Source organism: Meriones unguiculatus, chromosome 1, assembly GCF_030254825.1.
Source record: "Meriones unguiculatus strain TT.TT164.6M chromosome 1, Bangor_MerUng_6.1, whole genome shotgun sequence".
NCBI lineage: Eukaryota > Metazoa > Chordata > Mammalia > Rodentia > Muridae > Meriones > Meriones unguiculatus.
This window is the reverse complement of record NC_083349.1, coordinates 164,635,507-164,654,394: the sequence shown is the minus strand read 5'-3', so window position 1 is coordinate 164,654,394 and position 18,888 is coordinate 164,635,507. Positions and strand designations below refer to the sequence as shown.

The 18,888-nt window shown below is 43.5% G+C and overlaps 1 protein-coding gene across 2 annotated transcripts in view; it reads left to right on the top strand.

The window, feature by feature from the left end:
* Positions 1 to 18,888, top strand: part of LOC110563849 (beta-galactosidase-1-like protein 2) — a 43,820-nt gene that overhangs the window by 10,074 nt on the left and 14,858 nt on the right. For both annotated transcript variants that reach the window (XM_021661062.2, XM_021661063.2), the window contains exons 2-7: positions 253 to 450; positions 2,115 to 2,183; positions 2,792 to 2,887; positions 4,626 to 4,734; positions 15,196 to 15,288; positions 17,847 to 17,928. In XM_021661062.2, coding sequence (XP_021516737.1) covers positions 253 to 450; positions 2,115 to 2,183; positions 2,792 to 2,887; positions 4,626 to 4,734; positions 15,196 to 15,288; positions 17,847 to 17,928 — 647 coding nt within the window. The remainder of the gene's footprint in view (positions 1 to 252; positions 451 to 2,114; positions 2,184 to 2,791; positions 2,888 to 4,625; positions 4,735 to 15,195; positions 15,289 to 17,846; positions 17,929 to 18,888) is intronic.

The following is an 18,888-nucleotide window of genomic DNA, read 5'->3' as shown; positions in this document are numbered from 1 at the left end:
TCTTGTTCCTGGCTGCAGCATCAGTTTGTTCTTCCCCTGAAGTGGGGCCCAGTCCAGGAGGTAGTGCTGAAGAAAGTCACCTGCCAAGGTTTGGCTAAATGGGAAGGTGGGAGCTTTGCCTGGCCACCCTGGGAGCAGGTGAAAGAGAGAACAGAGGATTTGTGAAGGAGAGAAGGACACATTTTGTGTTTCTGTCCTGGTGCTCACCACTTTGGGAACTCCAAGACTGCATGAGGGCCTTTGCTTTTCCAGGTTGAACTTGAGCACTCTGATTCCCATATGGCTCCAACATCAGCGTCTGGGACTTCGAACAAAAGGTCCAAACTTCATGCTGGAGGACTCCACCTTTCAGATATTTGGGGGATCCATACACTATTTCCGTGTGCCCAGGGAATACTGGAGGGACCGCCTGCTCAAAATGAAAGCCTGTGGCTTGAATACCCTTACCACGTAAGTTCAGTCTCCTCATTCCTCTACCAAATTTGGCTACCAAATGGAGCCACTGATATTTGCAGGAAGGAAAGTATTAGAGGAAGTCAGCCTAAGCTACTTGCTAAGGCTTGCAAGCTCTACAGACCTCCCTACAGATGAGGTAGCAGTCAGGACCAGGGAGAGGGAGAGAGAGAGAGAGAGAGAGAGAGAGAGAGAGAGAGAGAGAGAGGAGAGAGAGGAGACACAGAGATAGACAGAGAGGTGGAGAGACACAGAGACACAGAGTGAGAGACAGAGAGAGGGGGAGAGAGTGACAGGGAGACACAGAGACAGAGGGACACAGAGTGTTGAGAGAGAGAGGAGTGTTGAGCATAGTTATGGGAGGTGACTTGTTTATTCATCTGCGCCTTGAATAAATGAACTTGGGTTTTTCACAATTCTGCAGGCTAACCAGTCATGGTCAAGCTGTCTCTAAGTTTGGTTTCTCCTGAAGCCTCCGTGGCTTCTGGAGAACTGCCGTCTCCCTTGTGTCTTCGGATGACGTTTCCACTGTGGTTGTGCACTGTTAGTGTCTCTTTCTTGTTGCTGCCATAAGGACATGCTACAAACACTTTTCTTTCCTCAAGGAAGGTTGGCTGCGCAGCTCAGGGTGGCTTCAGACTCTCTGTCCTTGAGTAGAGTCTTGAATGCTTCGATTGCAGGTGTGTACCACCTTTTCTAAACTGACCAGTAACTTCTGTTTCACAAACAACTTCCACTTCCCAAATTTGTACGCTGGGCGAGTGTGTTCCTCTTCAAGGGTGGCGGCCTGCCAGCAGTTCAGCATTTATTTTTGGAAAGATCTTTGGATGCTTGTGACTGTCACCCCTGCTTCTAGCCTAATGGCTGTTCCTTGGCAGGCACAAGGTAAAATGTAGACTGTGCAAGTTAATAAAAAAATAGGTTCAGGGGCTGGAGAAGGCGGCTTATCAGTTAAGAGCAACCAGAATTGGGTTCCCTCATTCATGTCAGCCTCACAATCTGCTTGTAACTCTCACAACCTGCTTGTAACTCCAGCTCCAGAGGCACCTTTGGTCTCTCATGCACATAGCCCTCCCCCCCACAACTTGTGAGACACATACACATAATTAAAATCAATTAAATTAAAAAAAAACAGGCTCAGTTATGAATATTCTTGATCTTTTCATGGATTTGTTTTCAAAATCACTAACGTATATTTGGTGCTATCTCTATGAAATAAAAAAGGACAAACAGGTTGAAATGCTTCATTATCAGGCAAAAGAGATACAATTATAAATCAGGTAAGTGGGCTACCTTGAGTGGTCTGTGAATTGGCTTTGAAGATGGTTATTAAAAAGACAGCCACAGCGCTGTTGAGAGTAATGTGGAAAACTTCTCGGAGGACTCCTAACAGTATTAAGAATGCTGCAGTGTGTTATAACCTGGGGTCATAGAGCCTGACCTTTTACCCCACATATCTCATACTTCCCCTAAGTTTATGTCCTCCTAAGGAGATGTGCTATTCTTCCTAAGGCTTGCCTTAAAATCTCTCTGGTCCCCATGTCAGGTCCCGAGGTATGAAGTTATTGAAAACTGTTTCTTCAGCCATCATAATGGGTGTTAGAAGTAAAAACGCCTATGTGGATGAACCAACTTACCTGTAATTATCTTGTCTCTTACAGCTATGTGCCATGGAACCTCCATGAGCCAGAAAGAGGCAAATTTGACTTCTCTGGGAACCTGGACCTGGAGTATGTGGTCTTAATGCTTCTGTACCTGTTTTGGGACTGGAAGTTAGTTGGGGTCGATGAAGAGCTCTCAGGATGTCGTGTCTTGGCTCTGCTTTGAGAAACTGAAGACTGGGTCTGGAGCCTTGTTCTTAGGCTGCTGAGAAAGGCTCTGAACTCAAGGCCCGAGTTCTCCCCAACCGTGACTTATTACCCAGGGGACTCAGCCTACAGGCTCCAACTCCCCTTTTCACTACAGTCCAGAGGACCAAGATCCTAGATTCCACCACGCTCTATGTTGGGGTTCATACACCTGGGATAGAATTGGGGCTGCTTCTGGGTGAACAAGGATGTTGTTGGGTAGAAAGTCCATGAACCTTGTCTGAAAACTCCCAGTGGGCCTGTGCAGATGGTCCTGAGGCAAGGAGCCAGTGCATACCCAGCTCCCTGGGCTTCTGTATCCTATATTATGCAGGAATCCCCTCCCAAGCCCTCCTTATGCCATGTTCCCTGGTAGAGAGAAGGCACAGGGAGGAACAGGAAAGCTTTGATACCCAGAGTACCCATGGTTCCTGCCGCATTGTAGCCTTTATTCTGGATCCCCAGGGCTGACTTATTTTTCTCCTCCCTAGGGCCTTTATCCAGCTGGCTGCGAAGATTGGGCTGTGGGTGATTCTGCGACCAGGGCCCTACATCTGTAGTGAGATTGACCTCGGGGGCTTGCCCAGGTGAGAGAGGGCAGTGCGGGTCTCCAGAGTAGCTAGAGGGGTCTGGATACACATTCATGAGGCTCAGAGGTGTTGGTTTAGTTTTGTCTCTAAGGTAGTTTTCATTCTGTGCAGGATTTCCTTTTTGGAACAGGTGCCACTGACACTGGGCCATTGGCATAATGCTGCCAACTGCCCTTGTCGAGTACCCTTGGTCCTTCGTTGTGTCAGGTGGCAGCAGTGGGAGGGGTACCTTTCTGGAGGCCTTTCATCCTTCTGGACACAATGGAGAGGCACCCAGGCAAGTTACTTATCTGATCTGGCCCTTACTACAAATGAGACAAACCAAAACTGCCCTGTTTCTTAGAAATATTGTTGGTGATTTATTGAAACCCCAAGCGTTGCTGTAGTTTAGAACAATGTATTGTGTTGCGGGTTTTGTCCTCAGTTCTCCTGGGTCTGTTCTGGAAGTGGCATGGGGAATACTCCCCTCACAGCGCAAACACTATGCTCAGGCTTTATCTGCTCTGTTTCCAGCATGGCCTGCCTTTCCATCAGGGGTACAGCTTGTCTCCTGTTCAGCAGCCAGGGCCGGTCTGATCTGGCACAGTGTCTCAGGCAGAGCTGTGGGCAGAGACAAGCTGCTTGCCCCTCTCCGCGGATTAGACACCTGTGCCGCTGTCAGCATTTTCCTTGGGCCCAGCTGGAGCTGGGGACAGGAGGACAACAGGGTTTAACAGTCTTAAATTAGAAGCAATGGGTACTCTCCCTCTCAGATCTGCCCTCCCTTGCCATGGAGGGGACGCCTGCATATTCATGGGGTGCCCAGGAGGGCAGGGTGTTGGTGCAGTGAGAAACAGGCCTGTTTGATACATCCATATATGCAGGTCAGGCTAAGGGAGACACTTCCTCTAGCCTTTCACTATCAACTGGCATTCTTTGATGTGTTTCTGTCTTCTTTTCAGAGTTTCTGAATTAGGGGAAGGGAGACTTGAGAGTCTCTTGTTAGAAAGCAAGTTTCTTAGGACTTCATTTGTATGGGAAACACCTTGACTTTAGCTTTGGAGCCAGCCTCTGAGTTTCTGCTGGAATCTGACCACAGCAGATCATGGGAACACTTCTGTCTTGCCCTTCTGCTGCTGCCCTGGTGGCAGACTTCAGGGCCCAGGCTTACGAGTTTCTCTGTTAACATCTCACACCTCTGTCAGGTTCACTGTCTGGGGCATCCGGGAAGGTTGACCCTGGGCTTTGCGAGTCCCAGTGATTTGTAATCCTTTTGACATTGCCTGTCCTCTTGTCTTGGGATAGGGTCTTATTGCATAGGCCAGCCAACTCACTGTTTAGCTCAGGCTGCTTTTCAGATTGTGATTCTCCTGCCTCAGCTGAGTGCTGGGATTCCAAAAGTGCTCTACTGTGCCTGCTTTGGTCTGTTAGTATAAATACTTGAAGACCAGGACTTGCTCTTCTCATTCCAGTGGACAGTTGAGAGTGCCAGTAGCCATGAACTTGAACCCAAACTTCCCGAGGCATTCAACGTGCAGGCTGGTGCTGTGGTGTGCTTGCCCCTGGACTGTGTGCATAGCTTCCTGACTTCCTCGCTAATTGGAGGTGGTGGGTGGTGATTAGCCTGGCCTGACTGATCTCCAGACTCACTCTTGAGCTGTCTGAAGCTGCTCCCTTCTCCTTGCTCACCACCCTGCCCAAGGCAAACACACAGACTGTGATACTAATACTCCTCTCCCTTCCTTTTGTCTCCAAGCTGGCTCCTCCAGGACCCTGGTATGAAGCTGAGAACAACTTACCATGGCTTCACTAAAGCAGTGGACCTTTACTTTGACCACCTGATGTCCAGGGTGGTGCCACTCCAGGTAAAAGAAAAAAAAAAAAAAAAAAAAAAAAAGAAAGGCTTTTGACCTTCTCCTGCTCATCTTCTAAATAGTAGGTAATCCTTGCTAAGCCCACAGACGAGGGTCCTGCAGTTCTCAACACAACACAGACACATTCTTTGCGACTGTGTAGACCTGGGTTTAGAACCAAGGGACTGCAATACTTGTGTTTTCAAAGAGTGTAGTCTCACCCAGTGCTGAAATGACAGGCTGGCACAAGGTCACCCATTAATCTGTGCAGCCAAATTATAACCAAACACTCAACTGGACTTGGGGACATAGGATGTGAAGCATGCATCTGTCAAAGTCCCAGCAACACAGTGGTCCAGTGCTACAGAGAGCACAGAACACAGGTTAGGCCCAGGATAGGGTAGGAAAGTTTCTTGTGAGTATAAAGCTCTAATTGATTTCTTTTTAAACTACTGCCCTATGCCACCAAAAGGTGCTGTACAATTCACACCGACTTTTCAAAACAAAGATATTGAAATGAAACTTAGGGATAGAGAATGTTAATATCTTATATAACTATTACAAGCAATAACAAACAGGAATAGGATTATATATCCCAGTTGCTATGTAAAACCACAAACAATGATATTGGGAAATTAATACAGCAATAAAAATTAGTGCACTGACCAAAAATATCACTCTTGGGTTAATGGTTTGAAACATTCATAGCAACGTTAAGTCAAAATAGTAAAATGAAACATGCTATCATGGTTGGTTTGAAAACCAGATAACTAAGGAAAAACTTTTATATATGTATACCTCAGTATCACTTGAGTCATGTTTATATTTACAAACTATTGCCTGCCTATTTATAGAAAAAAAATCCTCCTTGTAAATCAAATGTAACTGAGTGTTCTGCCTTTTTATTTACTAAACTAAGCATTAATGGATATGAAAGAAGTAGGAAGCATGGAAGCTCTTAGCCTCGGTTTTCCCGGGGAACATGGAGTTCCTGAGATGGTCCAGTACATCACGTGGTGGGAGCAGAAGTGAGGGTTGTGCTGGGAATGCATTCTGAGACATATGACTGGTACAGCCAAGTTTGTTCATGGCTGCAGCACAGTTGTTTTATGTGTTTTTTTTTTTTTATTGTGTAAAACGTATGTAACAAAAAATGGACCCTTTCAAGTATATAGTTAATCATTATTAAATATATAGTAATCTTCCTTATTAGAGTGGATATATTCCAAGACCCTTAATGGGTGCCTAAGACCACACATAGGCGTAAACCTAACACATATTACATATTCCTATTCATAGACACATACTGAAGTTTGAAGGAATTCTGGCCAGCTCCAGTGTGGCGCTCTGGCAAGCCTTGTCCTTTTCCTCAATTCCCTCTGCCTTGCTAAAAACCATTAGATTACATTTCTAACCCAAGGTCTCTTCCCTTATTTGGCCAATTTCTCCTCATGAGGCTGACTACCATTGTCCAGCTATCAAAGTATTGTGGTCCAGCAATCAAAAGCCTCCTTTGGCTAACCTAATTAACATGCTTAATTAAAATTAAACACATCATCCTAACATGGGATTTCCTATTTTACCTTTATAAACCATCATTTTCCTATGGAACATGTCTGTCTTCTCTCTATGCAGAGACAGTTCTTTGTTCCCCACCCCTGGACAAACACCTCCTACCCCTCTCCCTTGCCCCCTTTTCTCCACCTCCTTTGTTCCCTTCCCCTTCTCCTTCTTCCTCTGTCTCCCATTTTTTGTCTTTTATCCCTGCCCTCTGTCCCTCTGGGGCAAATAAATTTCCTTTGTGTTGAGAACATGGTCTTGGGGTGTCTTAAGCTGACTTCAAGGTTCCCTACGAAGATTACATGGATAAGATAGAGTAAGACATTAACAATAACAGCATCATAAAAAGAACAGTTATAGCAATACCCTGCAATAAAGTCATCAGGATTGCTAATCTTATACTTTGGGGCTGTTTTAAAGTACAGTCAGGGCTACTTAGACCCAAGCAGTGCAGTCCTGCAATTCATCTGAAATCGCGGTAGCCACTAAGTGACTGACAGGTGGTGTACAGCATGGACACCCTGGACAAAGAGATGATCTGCAGTGAGGCTGAACATGATAGGATGATGCCAGCTTTCATCAGATTCCTTCTCCCTTTGAATTTATGCACAATTTAAAATTCATGATCTGTACATGGAATTTTCCAGTTCATATTTTCATACTGTCGTTTGCCATAGGCAGTTGAAACCTGCAGCACAAGCCCACTACTGTGTGATGGTTTAAGAACAGCAGTTAAGAGGAAACTATTTTATGATGGAAACAACTGCTGAGGGAGAGCTGTTTATGATGGCTGAAAACAAGAGCTAAAGGGAACAACTGCATGACAGCTTAGACATTAGGAAGGCTGGAAAAGTTCTGACAGCCAGAAATCCAACCAATCAGTCAGTCAATCAATTAACCCCATCCCAACCTTATCGCACTGTCTCCTCTGTCCTTTCTCTCCTACCTTGGATGGCTCACCTATACTAGGTAAGCACTTTCTCTCTAAAGCACCTCTTTAGATCATGTTTTGTTTTGCTTTTAATAAAGATACTAACCACTCATGAAGGCTTCATCCTCATGATCTAATCACTTTTTAGAGGTTCTATCTCTCTCTCTTTTTTTATGATTTTTCTAGACAGAGTTTCTCTGTGTAGCCCTGGCTGTCCTGGACTCTCTTTGTAGACCAGGCTGGCCTCAAAGTCACAGAGGTCCACCTGCCTCTGCCTCCCGAGTGCCGTGTACCACCCTCTTAATAACATTTGAGATTATGGTTTCAACATGTGGATTTTGACATAATTCAGGCATCTAACGTTCTAGCTCAGGAAAAAGTGGAATCACTGGAATGGGGAAGTGACCCAGAACGCCTACAGAACTGATACACAAAACTTCAGAAACACCTGAAATCCCCTACGAGGCAGATGTGGGCTTCAGGAAAATGCAGGTATAGTGCAAGATCAGGAATTCTATCAGCCACTAAAAATGAGCAAGATGAGGGCTACAAGGAAGATATCTTAACATAATACAGGCATTTACAGAAAGCTCACGGCCAACATTATCCTAAATAGAGAAAAACTCAAAGCATTTCTACTAAAATCAGGGAGGAGACAAGGATGTACACCCTCTACATTACAACTTCAACATAGCACTTGAATTCTTAGCTAGAGCAATAAGAAAGACAACTGAAAGAAATCAAGGTGATAGAAATAGGAAAAGAAGAAGTCACAGTATTCATATTTGCAGACAATATGATTATATATTGCAGAGGGAGAGAGGAGGCAGTTTTACTAGGACAGTAATAGAGAGAGAACTTGGGTGAAAACAAAATGAGCCAGAGAATGAGAAGGAGCCAGAACACTAGAAAAGATTGCTGGAGTTAGTTTGAAGCCAAGCGGAGTACTTTAGGGATTAAGAGAAGCCAGACTGAATCAGGCAACTGGGGAAGTAGTTTTAGCCAGAACAGCTGAATTGAACTAGCCAGCTTTGAGCTCAGAAAGAACAAGAGTGAGCTTCTTAAGTAGTAAATCTCAGAAGCTGAAACATTCTAGGCCTAAGTTAGATTGTACAGAGGTTAGAAGCTTCCATGATTAGTCCTAGATTAGCAGACAGAGGCAATAAACCTCCAGGACAGCAATTACTTCAGGAGAATAAAAGATATTTTTACAGTATATGTAAAAGACACTAAGAACTCCATCTGGAAACTTCTACAGCTGATAAACACTGGATACAAAATTAATACAAAAATCAGTAACTCTATACAAACATACTGAGAAAGACATTAGGGAAATAGTAACTTTCACAATAAATAAACTTAAGACTTGTGCAATAGAAACTTTAAGACATTGGAGAAGATATCAGAAGATGGAAAATCTCTCATGCTCATGGATCAATAGAATTAACATAGTAAAAATGACCATTTTACTGAAAGTAATGTACAGATTCAGTGCAATTTCCATCAAAATTCCAACACAATTCTTTACTGAAAAAAAAAAAAACCCTTAAATTTATGTAGAAACATAAAAACCCAGGATAGCTAAAACAATCCTGAAAAATAAATGTTGGAAGTATCACCATCCCAGATTTCAAGTTGTATTGCAGAGATTTACTAATAAAAACAGCATGATGTTGACATAAAAACAGACACATTGATCAATGGGATAGAATTAGAAACGCAGACATAATTCTGCACACCTATGGACACCTTCCTTTTTCGGCAAAGAACCAGAAAATACACCCTAGGGAAAAGACAGCATCTTCAACAATGGTGCTGGTTAATTTGGATGGCTAGAGATAGAAGAAAGAAAATAGATTCATATCTATCACTCTACACAAAACTCAACTCTAAATAGATCAGAGGCTTCAACATAAAACCTGATACCCTGAATCTGATATAAAAGAATGTAAAGAATTCACTTGAACTCACTGGCACAGGAAAAGACTTTCTTAGTGGGATCCAAGAGCACTGGGGTCCTTAAAAGACCAGCAATTAATAAATGGAACCTCACAAAGGTAAGCAGCTTCTGTATGGCAAAGGACACTATCATTGGACCAAAGTGACAGCCTATCGAAAGGGGAAAATGTCTGTATAAATTACATCTGATTGAGGTGGTGGATGACTCCATGCATAAGAGTACATATGACCTCAGAAACTGTGGTGGCATGCCCAACACCCCCACAAGTTCAAGCCAGACAGAATCCTAGCATGGAGAAGGGGAAGTGGACACAGAGTTCACCTTTAACCAAGAAGCTGCTTGCAATTGCCAGGAGAAGGAAAAGCCATTTTCTCCAATGGAGATACACTGTGTATATCAGTCACACTCCAGGGCAGGCACCATGCTTAGGAGTAGCTGGACAACATAAAGTGGACTGTATGTTTTTGTCCTTTTGGTTTGCTTGTTTTACTTTGATTTTTTAATCTTTGTTTTGGTTTTCTTTTTATCAAGTGAGAGAGAAAGATTAGAGTTGGGTAGGTAGGGAGGTGGAGAAGAACTAGGAGGAGTTGGAAGAGGGGAAAGAGTATGATTAAAATTTATTGTGTGAAGAAAAGTTTAAAGCCAACGTATTAAAAAACGATTTCATTAGACAGTGTCGTCATGCCAGTATCCCATTGCTTTGATAACTGGCTTTGTAGTAAGTTTTGAAGTCAGAAGCATGAGGTCTCTTCTTATTACCCTTTTACATTGTTTGGCTCTTAGGTCCGTTTGGAGTTCAGATGAATTGTCTTTTTTATTTCAGCAACAACTCTGGGGTTGTAATAGGGATTGCGTGGCATCTGTAAATCACTGGACAGCCCTGACCAGCCCTTAACATTGGTGACTCTTCCAACACGTGGACCCAGAATTTCTTTCTTTATTGGTATCTTTTTTACTTTTTTAAAAAATATCAATTTGTAGTATTTCATTTCCTTGGTTGAATTTATTCTTTATTCTTTTTCATGCTGTTTGGAATTGCTCATTGGTTGTGCATAGAAATAGAACTGATTTCATTTTTGTTGATTTTGTGTCATGTCAGCTCGCTGAGTTGGTTCATAAACTGTAACAGACTGTTGTGTGTCTGTGGAGTTGTTGATGATTTTCTACATTCAGATCATGTGTGTACAAGCAGCAATATTTTAATGTTTAACATTTGTGCAAGCTTGCTTTCTCTTGACTAATCTTTAGCTAGGGCTGGGACTATGTTGAACAGAATCAGTGAAGGAGTCTTTGTCTTGGTCTGCATCTAAAGGAAAAGTTTCTGGTCTTTCACTGCTGAGTGTGGTGTAACAGGCCATGGACTTCTCATATGTGGCTTTGTTATGTTCTTAGTTTGTTGAATGTTTTTATTCCATTGAATTCTGTCTAGTGTTTTTTTCTGTATAAAATAGAAATTGTGTGAAATTTTCCTTATTTTCAGAATGAGTTTACATTGGTTTTTGTATATAGACTCCCCCTTACAGTGCATAATTTAATCCCATTTGTTCTTGTTTGTAATCTTTTAGAATCAAGGATTAGTTTGTATTGTTTCTTGATTGTTTTTGGACAGTGTCTCACTTTGTAGCCCTGGCTCACCTGGAACTCACTGTGTAGACCAGGCCTTAGACTCACAGAGATCTGCTTGCCTTTACCCTCTGGGTGCTGGTGACTAGGTGTTTTGTTTGTTTAGTTATAATGTTCTCTAGCTTGGTAGTACTGGCCTCATGGAATAACATAGGGAGTGTTTCTGACCTTCAATTAGTGTTAATTCTTCTGTCAGTATTTAATAGAGACAGTGAATATAATTTTTTTTTCAATGCAGTTTATTCAGGAACCTTGAACAATCATCTGACCCTGGGGAAAGCCAGCCCACAGCTTAAATAGCCTCTGGGTAGCCAACCCGAGCGTGCCACGTGTGCAATGCAGATAGGTCCACATACATGGAAGCAAGCCAGATCCTCAGCCTTAGCCAAATGTGGAATTGTTTGTGACAGAGAGCACTCACCATCGGGAAGGTGGAAGGCGGAAACCAGCTCCATCTTTAAGGCATAGCATTCCGCAGCTCTCTACAGTTCCCCCTTTTTGTTTTAGACGCATCAGGCAAGAGTAGAGGTCTGATCTCTGATATTAGAAATAAATTGGGACTTTGTACTGATGTTCATTTAGGTGTCATCCACCCAAAGAGCATCAGACCCGTCTGATACCTTTTTCTCAGAGGCGGGACCTGGGGCATCAACCCGCATGCAATCAGACATGCTGTTCTCTGGGTCCAAAGTGGCTGACCCTGAGTGCAGTGCTTAGCCTCGCATCCTGAGCGTAACATTTTAGCTTTTTATGGTAGCCAACCATGCTTGGGGAGACTGTCCTGCTTCAATGGCTCTAAAGGCCTGAATGGTCATGGCTGCATTACGCTGTTGTGAGACTCTAATCTTGCATATATACCACAGGCAATGCTAGGGAGACAGAAACAGGGAGATTGAGAGTTCAAGGACATCCTGGGCTACAGAGTAAATTTAAAGCCAGTTTAGACTATAGCTAGGTCCTGGGTAGTCTGTGCTATACAGTCAGAACTTGTTAAAAAAAGAAACTAAAAGAAAAGCCTGCTCTTTGATCACCTCCCTCTGGGGGGGAGCAGCCTTACCAGGCCATAGTAGAGGACAATGCAGCCACTTTTGATGTGAACTGACAGACTAAGATCAGAAAGGAGAGGAGAACCTCCCCTATTAGTGGACTTGGGGAGTGGCATGCAAGCAGAGGGAGGAGGGAGGGTGGGATTGGGAGGGGAGGAGGGAGGGGCTTATGGGGGGATGCAGAATGAATAAAGTGTAATTGATGAAAAATTTAAAAGAAAAAAAAAAAAAGAAAAGCCAAAATAAAATTCATCAGTAAAGCCTGTGGTCCTGGTCTTTTCTTGATTGGGAGGTTCTTGTTTACTGAACCCAAACTTCTTACCAGTACAGCCGTGTTTACATCTTCTTTTTCTTGTGATTTACTATATTTCCAGGAATTCATATATTTCATCGAGGTTATGAAATTTGTGTAGAGCTTTTACATTTATCTTTAAAAATATTTTTATTTATCCTTTGATCATTTCATACATACATACATACATACAGGCTATTTAATTTCTTTCATATGCACTTGCATTCCCCAGTTCAACTTCTCCTGGACCTCCCTTGGCAACCCATGCCATATCCCTTTTCAAATCTCATTTCCTCCCCTTTCAATTAGGACTGCCTGAATATGTATATGTTTTGGCCATCCATTAGTTCATGGACAACCAGCTGGGATGGGGGCCACTGTATGCCTAAAGAGAACCGAGTCTCCCTTCACCAGTAGATAGCAACTGGCCAAACTCTGGCTCTTACTTCTTCCTGCCTTCTGTTTTGGGATTTCTCTGAGCCATAGTGGGAAGGGATGTGATGAAGATGTCTTATTTATGACGAAGGATCTGACAGTCACTTACTCCCTGCATGTTGACAACCACAACCTACTGCAAAAATAAACTTCTTTGTTGAGGGCTGAGAGCTCTGGGTATAAAGATAAGGATTTAGGAGGGTGCCAAACTTTTATAACTGCTGTAAAACCCGTAGTCACGGACTGCTTAGTTTCTGATTTTAGTTGTGTCTTCCATTTTCTTTTTTCTTTCTTTTTTTTTTTTTTAAGTTTAGTTTAGCTAAAGGTTTTTCTCAGTTTGTATTTATTATTTTCATTTTTTAAAAATCAGGTCTTAGATCTGTAATTTATTTATTTTTTCTCTTAAATATTATATGACTTACCTTATCTTATTTCATTTCTTCTGAAACCATTGTTTCTCCTTTTCTGTTTTCTTTTTAGTGACTAAATTTTTCCTTTGGCAGTTTCGTGTGTGTATATAGTATGTTGTACAGACTTTTATTCCTTACCGTCTCTTATTTCTCTTCTACCCTTTCACACCTCCTCTTCCTTCCAGGTCCCCTTTTCATTTTGTTTTGTTACTTACTGATTTTATCCAGGATTGTCTGCCCTGTGTTTGGAACTATCCATTGGAGCCTTGGACTCAACTGAAAACAGGGGACTGTTCCTCCCTAGAATGTTAGTTGCTAGTAGTTAGGCAGGGAGGGGTAGGGCCCCCTGAGCTCCCTTCCCTATCAATGATTGGCTGTTGGTGGGCTCAGTCTTATCCAGATCCAATGTAGACAACTGTAGCTATGTTTGCAGTGGTTATTCCACGCCCTAAAGAGAGCATTTCAAAGTCTTTCTCCCTACCTTTTGGCTTTATACTTTGTGTTCTTTCTTTCATTATGTCCTCTAGCCATAGAGGAAGTGCTATAACGTCCTATTGAGGGCTGAACACTCGCTTCCACCTTTACCTTTATCATGTCCAGCACTGGAAGTGTGCATGGGACCATTTCCTGATGTCTTAAGACATGAAATTAGATGGTTAACTTGAGATGTTTCATCCTTTTAGTGTGTGCACAGCTGTAAAATTTCTGGATTTCATTAATTTTTTCACTGGAGGGTGTGTTGTTCCTTGAGAAGACTGATTCTCCCTCTCTCAATAGCCACTAATTGCTTATAGTTCTTCATCCGGGGGTTGGGCATCTCCTCCTCCTTTTCTACCTCCTCTTCTCTGCCTCGTCTTCCTCCATTTCAAAGGATAAGTATATTGGTTTGATTAACGGTATCACCTAAGTTCATTAGGGCCTGTTCACATTTTTTCATTCATTTTTCTTTTCTTTTCCTTAAGGTGACTTCAAATGATCATTTTCAAGTTTACTTATTGTTCACTTTGTCTAGTACATGTGTGTGTGTGTGCTTTTTAGATTCTTCTGAAGACTTTTTCATTTATTTATTCTCTTACACTGTCATATATGAAATATGTATTTCACATACATGTAAATATGTATACATGTTCTTTGACCAAAGCCCCCCTAAAGCACTCTCATCTCCTTCTCCTTTCCATCAAATCAAGGCCCACCCTTTCATGTTTTTTCCTCTTTTTTTTTAGTTTGTGGTTATGAGGGTCCAACTCACACATTCTAGTAATGTGAGGTTCTGAGGGACCTCACACATTCTAGGAAACTTCTGGCATCTTCCACTAGATTTATGTTCCCAACCTCTATGGGAGGTTATTTGTGTGTGTGCCCCATGGCTTTTGGTTAAACAAGTCATTAAAAAAACAACCTTCTTTCCCTGTTTCTGCAAATGGTCAGAGAAGACCTTCACTAACTGATGGGGTTTTGAACTTGGAAAATCAGCCCAGGATGAAGATACACAATCTCTTATATTTTCTGGACATATATTCTATCTAAACCTTCCACCTTCCCACCCAAACCCTGAATTTCTTCACAAGTGATCATGACCAAACATCTTATTCCAGTTTCTTCTTAGATCTTTGCCATATTTTTTGGGCCCATAATTCTATTGTTCCAGTCAATTACAAGTTTGCAGTCTTCTTCAGTGTTGGCGTGCTGCTGCATCTGCCACTGCCTCCTTCAGCTTCCAGCCTGGGTCCAAACTGGGCTGATACTTCCTGTCTGAGTCCCACGTCATCTGAGATGGAAGCCATTTTACTAGGCAGTCCACAGACAGACCAGGCATTGCAAATGAGTTTCACTTTATGCTTCCATCCTGGGGTATGGAAGTGAAATGTGAGAGGCTGCCTCTTAACCACACCATGCTAAATGTAGGAGGGTTGGGGCCAAGGGTGAGTATAAACATGGCACATCTTCCTGCTATCACACCAGTGGTCAGGACACTTGTTTGTTTAGGTCTTGGAATGGTTTCCAGACCACTCTAGTTAGTCTCTGGGTGTTTGATGTTTCAATGGGACGATATGGGGCTGATGTTCCTTGCTTCAGTGTCTGATGATGTTACTCTCACTTACACCCAAAGCCTTTTGTTCTCAGTGTAATATGCTACTAGTAATTTGTGATGAGAGTAAATTTAGATATTAAGCTTCCTACTACTCATTGAGCTTCTGTTTATCTCTTTTCCTCAGTATAAGCATGGAGGGCCCATCATTGCTGTGCAACTGGAGAATGAATACGGTTCCTATAACAAAGACAGGGCATACATGCCTTACATCAAGAAGGTAAGGGTCATATAATTTGTTTCTTCACATTGTTTCCTCTGAAATTTATTACAGACTGTGACAACATTGCTCTAATGCATTTCTCAAATAAATACACCATGCCTCCCAACACCACTTCCTAATTAGTGAAGTTTTCTCCATGAGTTGTCACTCTTTTTTTTTTTTTTACTCTTTATTGATTGAAGCTAGTGTGATAGTTAAGAATAAAGCAATTACCTTTATTAAGTGGACGTAGAGGCCGTGAAAGCTTTGTGGACTGTCCACCTTGTCTAGCACAAAGCCAGATTTGTGGTTGTACATAGATTTTATTGAGGAAATGTTAAAAACAAAAACTCTAGCCAGCTACATACGATTTTCAATACAAAGAGCTCTGATGGTGGTGTGTAGACAGCAGATTGTAGAGTCAGTGGACAGGTGAGATCTGCAAATTCACATGGCATGGCAGAGAAGGGCGGTGGGGGTGACAGCAAACAGGCCCAGCATTCAGATCTGGTTTCTCCTGCTTGATAGTTGAGGCTCTGAGTAAATGTCTCAGTTTTCCTAAGGCTCCTTTTTCTCTCTTCTACAAAGTGTGCTAAAAGGAGTGCCTGCCTCTTTTGCATTATGCTACTGTTCCAGGTATACAGTAAGTTGTCAATAAATGTTGATAGAGCCATTGGCATTTGTGTCAGTGAACTGTAGGGAGCTAGCCATGGTGTGAGCTGAGGAAATAGGAAATGGAGTCTTTGGAACCAGTCTGACTAAAGGTCAATGGCTTTGGCTCAGATGGTTTGGGCAGGGCATCTACTGCTGTCGTCCCCAGATTAAATTTTCTATCTAGGATTTACTTTTGTTCCTACAGACTGGAGACTGAAGCTCAAGTGCTCCAATTTCTAGTCTCTTCTTTCCCAGCCCTTCCTTCATACTTGAGGAGAGCTCTCAGTATGGAATGGTGGCATTCCTCAAACTGGAAAGGGGTAAGGCCAGTCCTTGTCTATATCCTGGACAGAGCACGTATCTAACTCTCTTGTCTTGGGTCACTTAGAAAAGCCTATTGCTGAGCATAGACCCCAGAGCTCTTCTTGATACAGTCCTCTGTCAGACTCCCTTGAGCTCCAGTGCATCTCCAGCAGTTGTTTATCAGTGATGCAGCTGCAGAGGAGAGCTCTGAGGAGCTTCAGGAGTAGAGAGTAGTTCCTTCGGGGACCTTGTCTGCACAGCCATGCTTCCCTGGTGCCCAGTGCTCAGGCTGCAGAGGCTCTTGGGAGAATCTTTTCCTGAACTGCTATGCACCTTCTCCTGGGGGTGATGGCAAGATGTGCATACCACTGGCATCGAATGACCTTAGGCATGACCCCCTCTACTTTCTGAGCCCTACTCTCTTTATGTGCAAAAGCAACACAAGATGCCCTTTCCTAAGGCTTCTGTGAGCTCTGTGTTTGTAGGAAATAGTAATTGGTTTTTAAAGGGCTAAGTAAAAAAAATAATGTCTTTAAAGTTTAAGGGTATAGAAAATTAAGTGTTCTGTGTCAGTGAGTAACTATTTGGGTAGTTGGAGGAGGTTGGCCCAGGGCTTTTAATAGAGATCCCACCAATATTCCTCATGGATTAAATGCTTCAGCTCTTGTCATCCCTGAGATTTGGAGTCCCTTCTGCTCTATCCTCAGAATATATGGGATCTGGAATTATTGTTAGATGCTACCGCTTCGTCGCCAGAAGAATTCGGTTGAAATAGTCTTCTCATAGTAAAATCACCTTTGTAGAATTTTTTTGAGTCCAGAGTGCCAGAGTGAAACCTGTGTGTGTGGACATGTTCTGAGTTCAGCCCCACCTCTCATATGACCCCTGTAAATGAACATGCTTCATTCAGCCTCTCTGATGCTTTGTCTGTGCTGTTCAGATGTTGGCTATGAAGAGTGTAGGAGGCAGTCAAAGTGCTCAGCATTATGCCTGGCAAATGTTATGATGTTAGCAGTTATTCTGAGTGACAGCAGTCCCGTTGCTCCTTAAGCAGTGGGTTTTATGTATGCCCTCAAAGGAGTGCTTCTCAGTTCTTCTGGGCATGACCAGTACTCCATGGACATGCCACTGAGGTATGGTCAGGCCATCATTGCTCCTGCCATTGACCAAGCTCACACTGCCTCGGAGTGGGGAAGAGACAGGCTGCTTGTTCATGGTGTGGGCGAAGGGCAAAGTATAGTGTTCCACTGGCGACCTGACCTTCTCAACTGGAGCTCTGCAAGTAGTTGCCATGTGCTAGTATGGCATGCTCTGCCACCCCCCACCCCCCCACAAGCCAGCCTCTGCGTAAGCTGTGTGTATCCTCAAACCGATCTGACCTACAGAAGCAGCCAAGGCCTGATAGAGCGCAGCAGCCATGTCTTCTGCCACACCTGGAAATCAAGCGCTTATTGGAACTTTGTTGAATACTGTGGACATAGATAACACGCAGAGAAGCACTTTAGCACTTTAGCACTTTTTCTCTTTTGCTCTGGAGACTCCCTCAGCTTCAGCAGTGACCCTGCAGGAGCTCTGAGCAATGTGAACAGACTTTAATGTCCCTTTATTACCCCAAACAGGCCTTGGAAGACCGTGGCATCATAGAGCTGCTCCTGACCTCAGACAACAAAGATGGCTTGCAAAAGGGAGTGGTCGATGGAGGTACCTGAAGGAGGCTACTGCTTGGCTCTTCTACGCAATTCTGTGGGCATGGTCTGAGATACACGCAGGTGTTTCTCCGGTTCATAGCACAGGGAGTGGCATTCTGGGCTGCAGGGGAAATAGGGTCCATAGCACCTTCCATGCTCCTTTTCTCTTCTTTTCAGCAAATGCCTTACCAAAGATCATCCAAACACCCAAGTACCTGGCCAGCTGTGTCTGGTCGTTGTTCTTGCTAAGCTTACATGGTTGCAGGGGGCTGCCCCCATTGGCAGCTTTCCTTTTATTGGGAAATTTCAGTCCCATTTCCCCTCAAGTACACCAAACCTGGCAGTTAGTCTTATCCCTCTCCTGCCCGACACACCAGCCATTGGCACATCCTTTTATCTTTATTTTTCTCCTTAAAACATATCTGAACTCAAATGTGGTTCACCATCTCAGCGGTTGGCAGCCTTCCTTCCCCCCTGCAGTGCTGCAGCATGACTTTCACCAGCTCCTCACTTCACCAATCCCTCCGGCGACCTTTTCCCAATACAGCAACTGGTGCCCTGGACGCAGGCCTGCACCAGTTGCTGTATTGGGAAAAGGATGACACACCTGTCATCCCAGCACCATGCAAACTGAGACAGGAGGGTCATGAGTTTGAGGCCAGCCTGAAACACGTAGTTCCAGGCCAGCCAAGATGACATAGCAAGACCCTGTCTTCAACAAACAGCTCAGCAAACAACCCAGATCATATTGCTCTACTGCTTGTACTCCATGTGCTCCAGGGAGAAAAGAGAAGCACACACTCTGAGAATGGTCACGTGGGCTCCTCACACAGCAACACCGGAATCTCCCTAGTCTCCTCTCCTAGAGCCTCCTCCACTCCTCACAGAGCAACCCCTGCATGCCCCTCCCCAGTCCTCCCTCCCTAAGCCCCCCTCCAATGCCTGCTCCCATAACCCCACACATAGCCCCGAA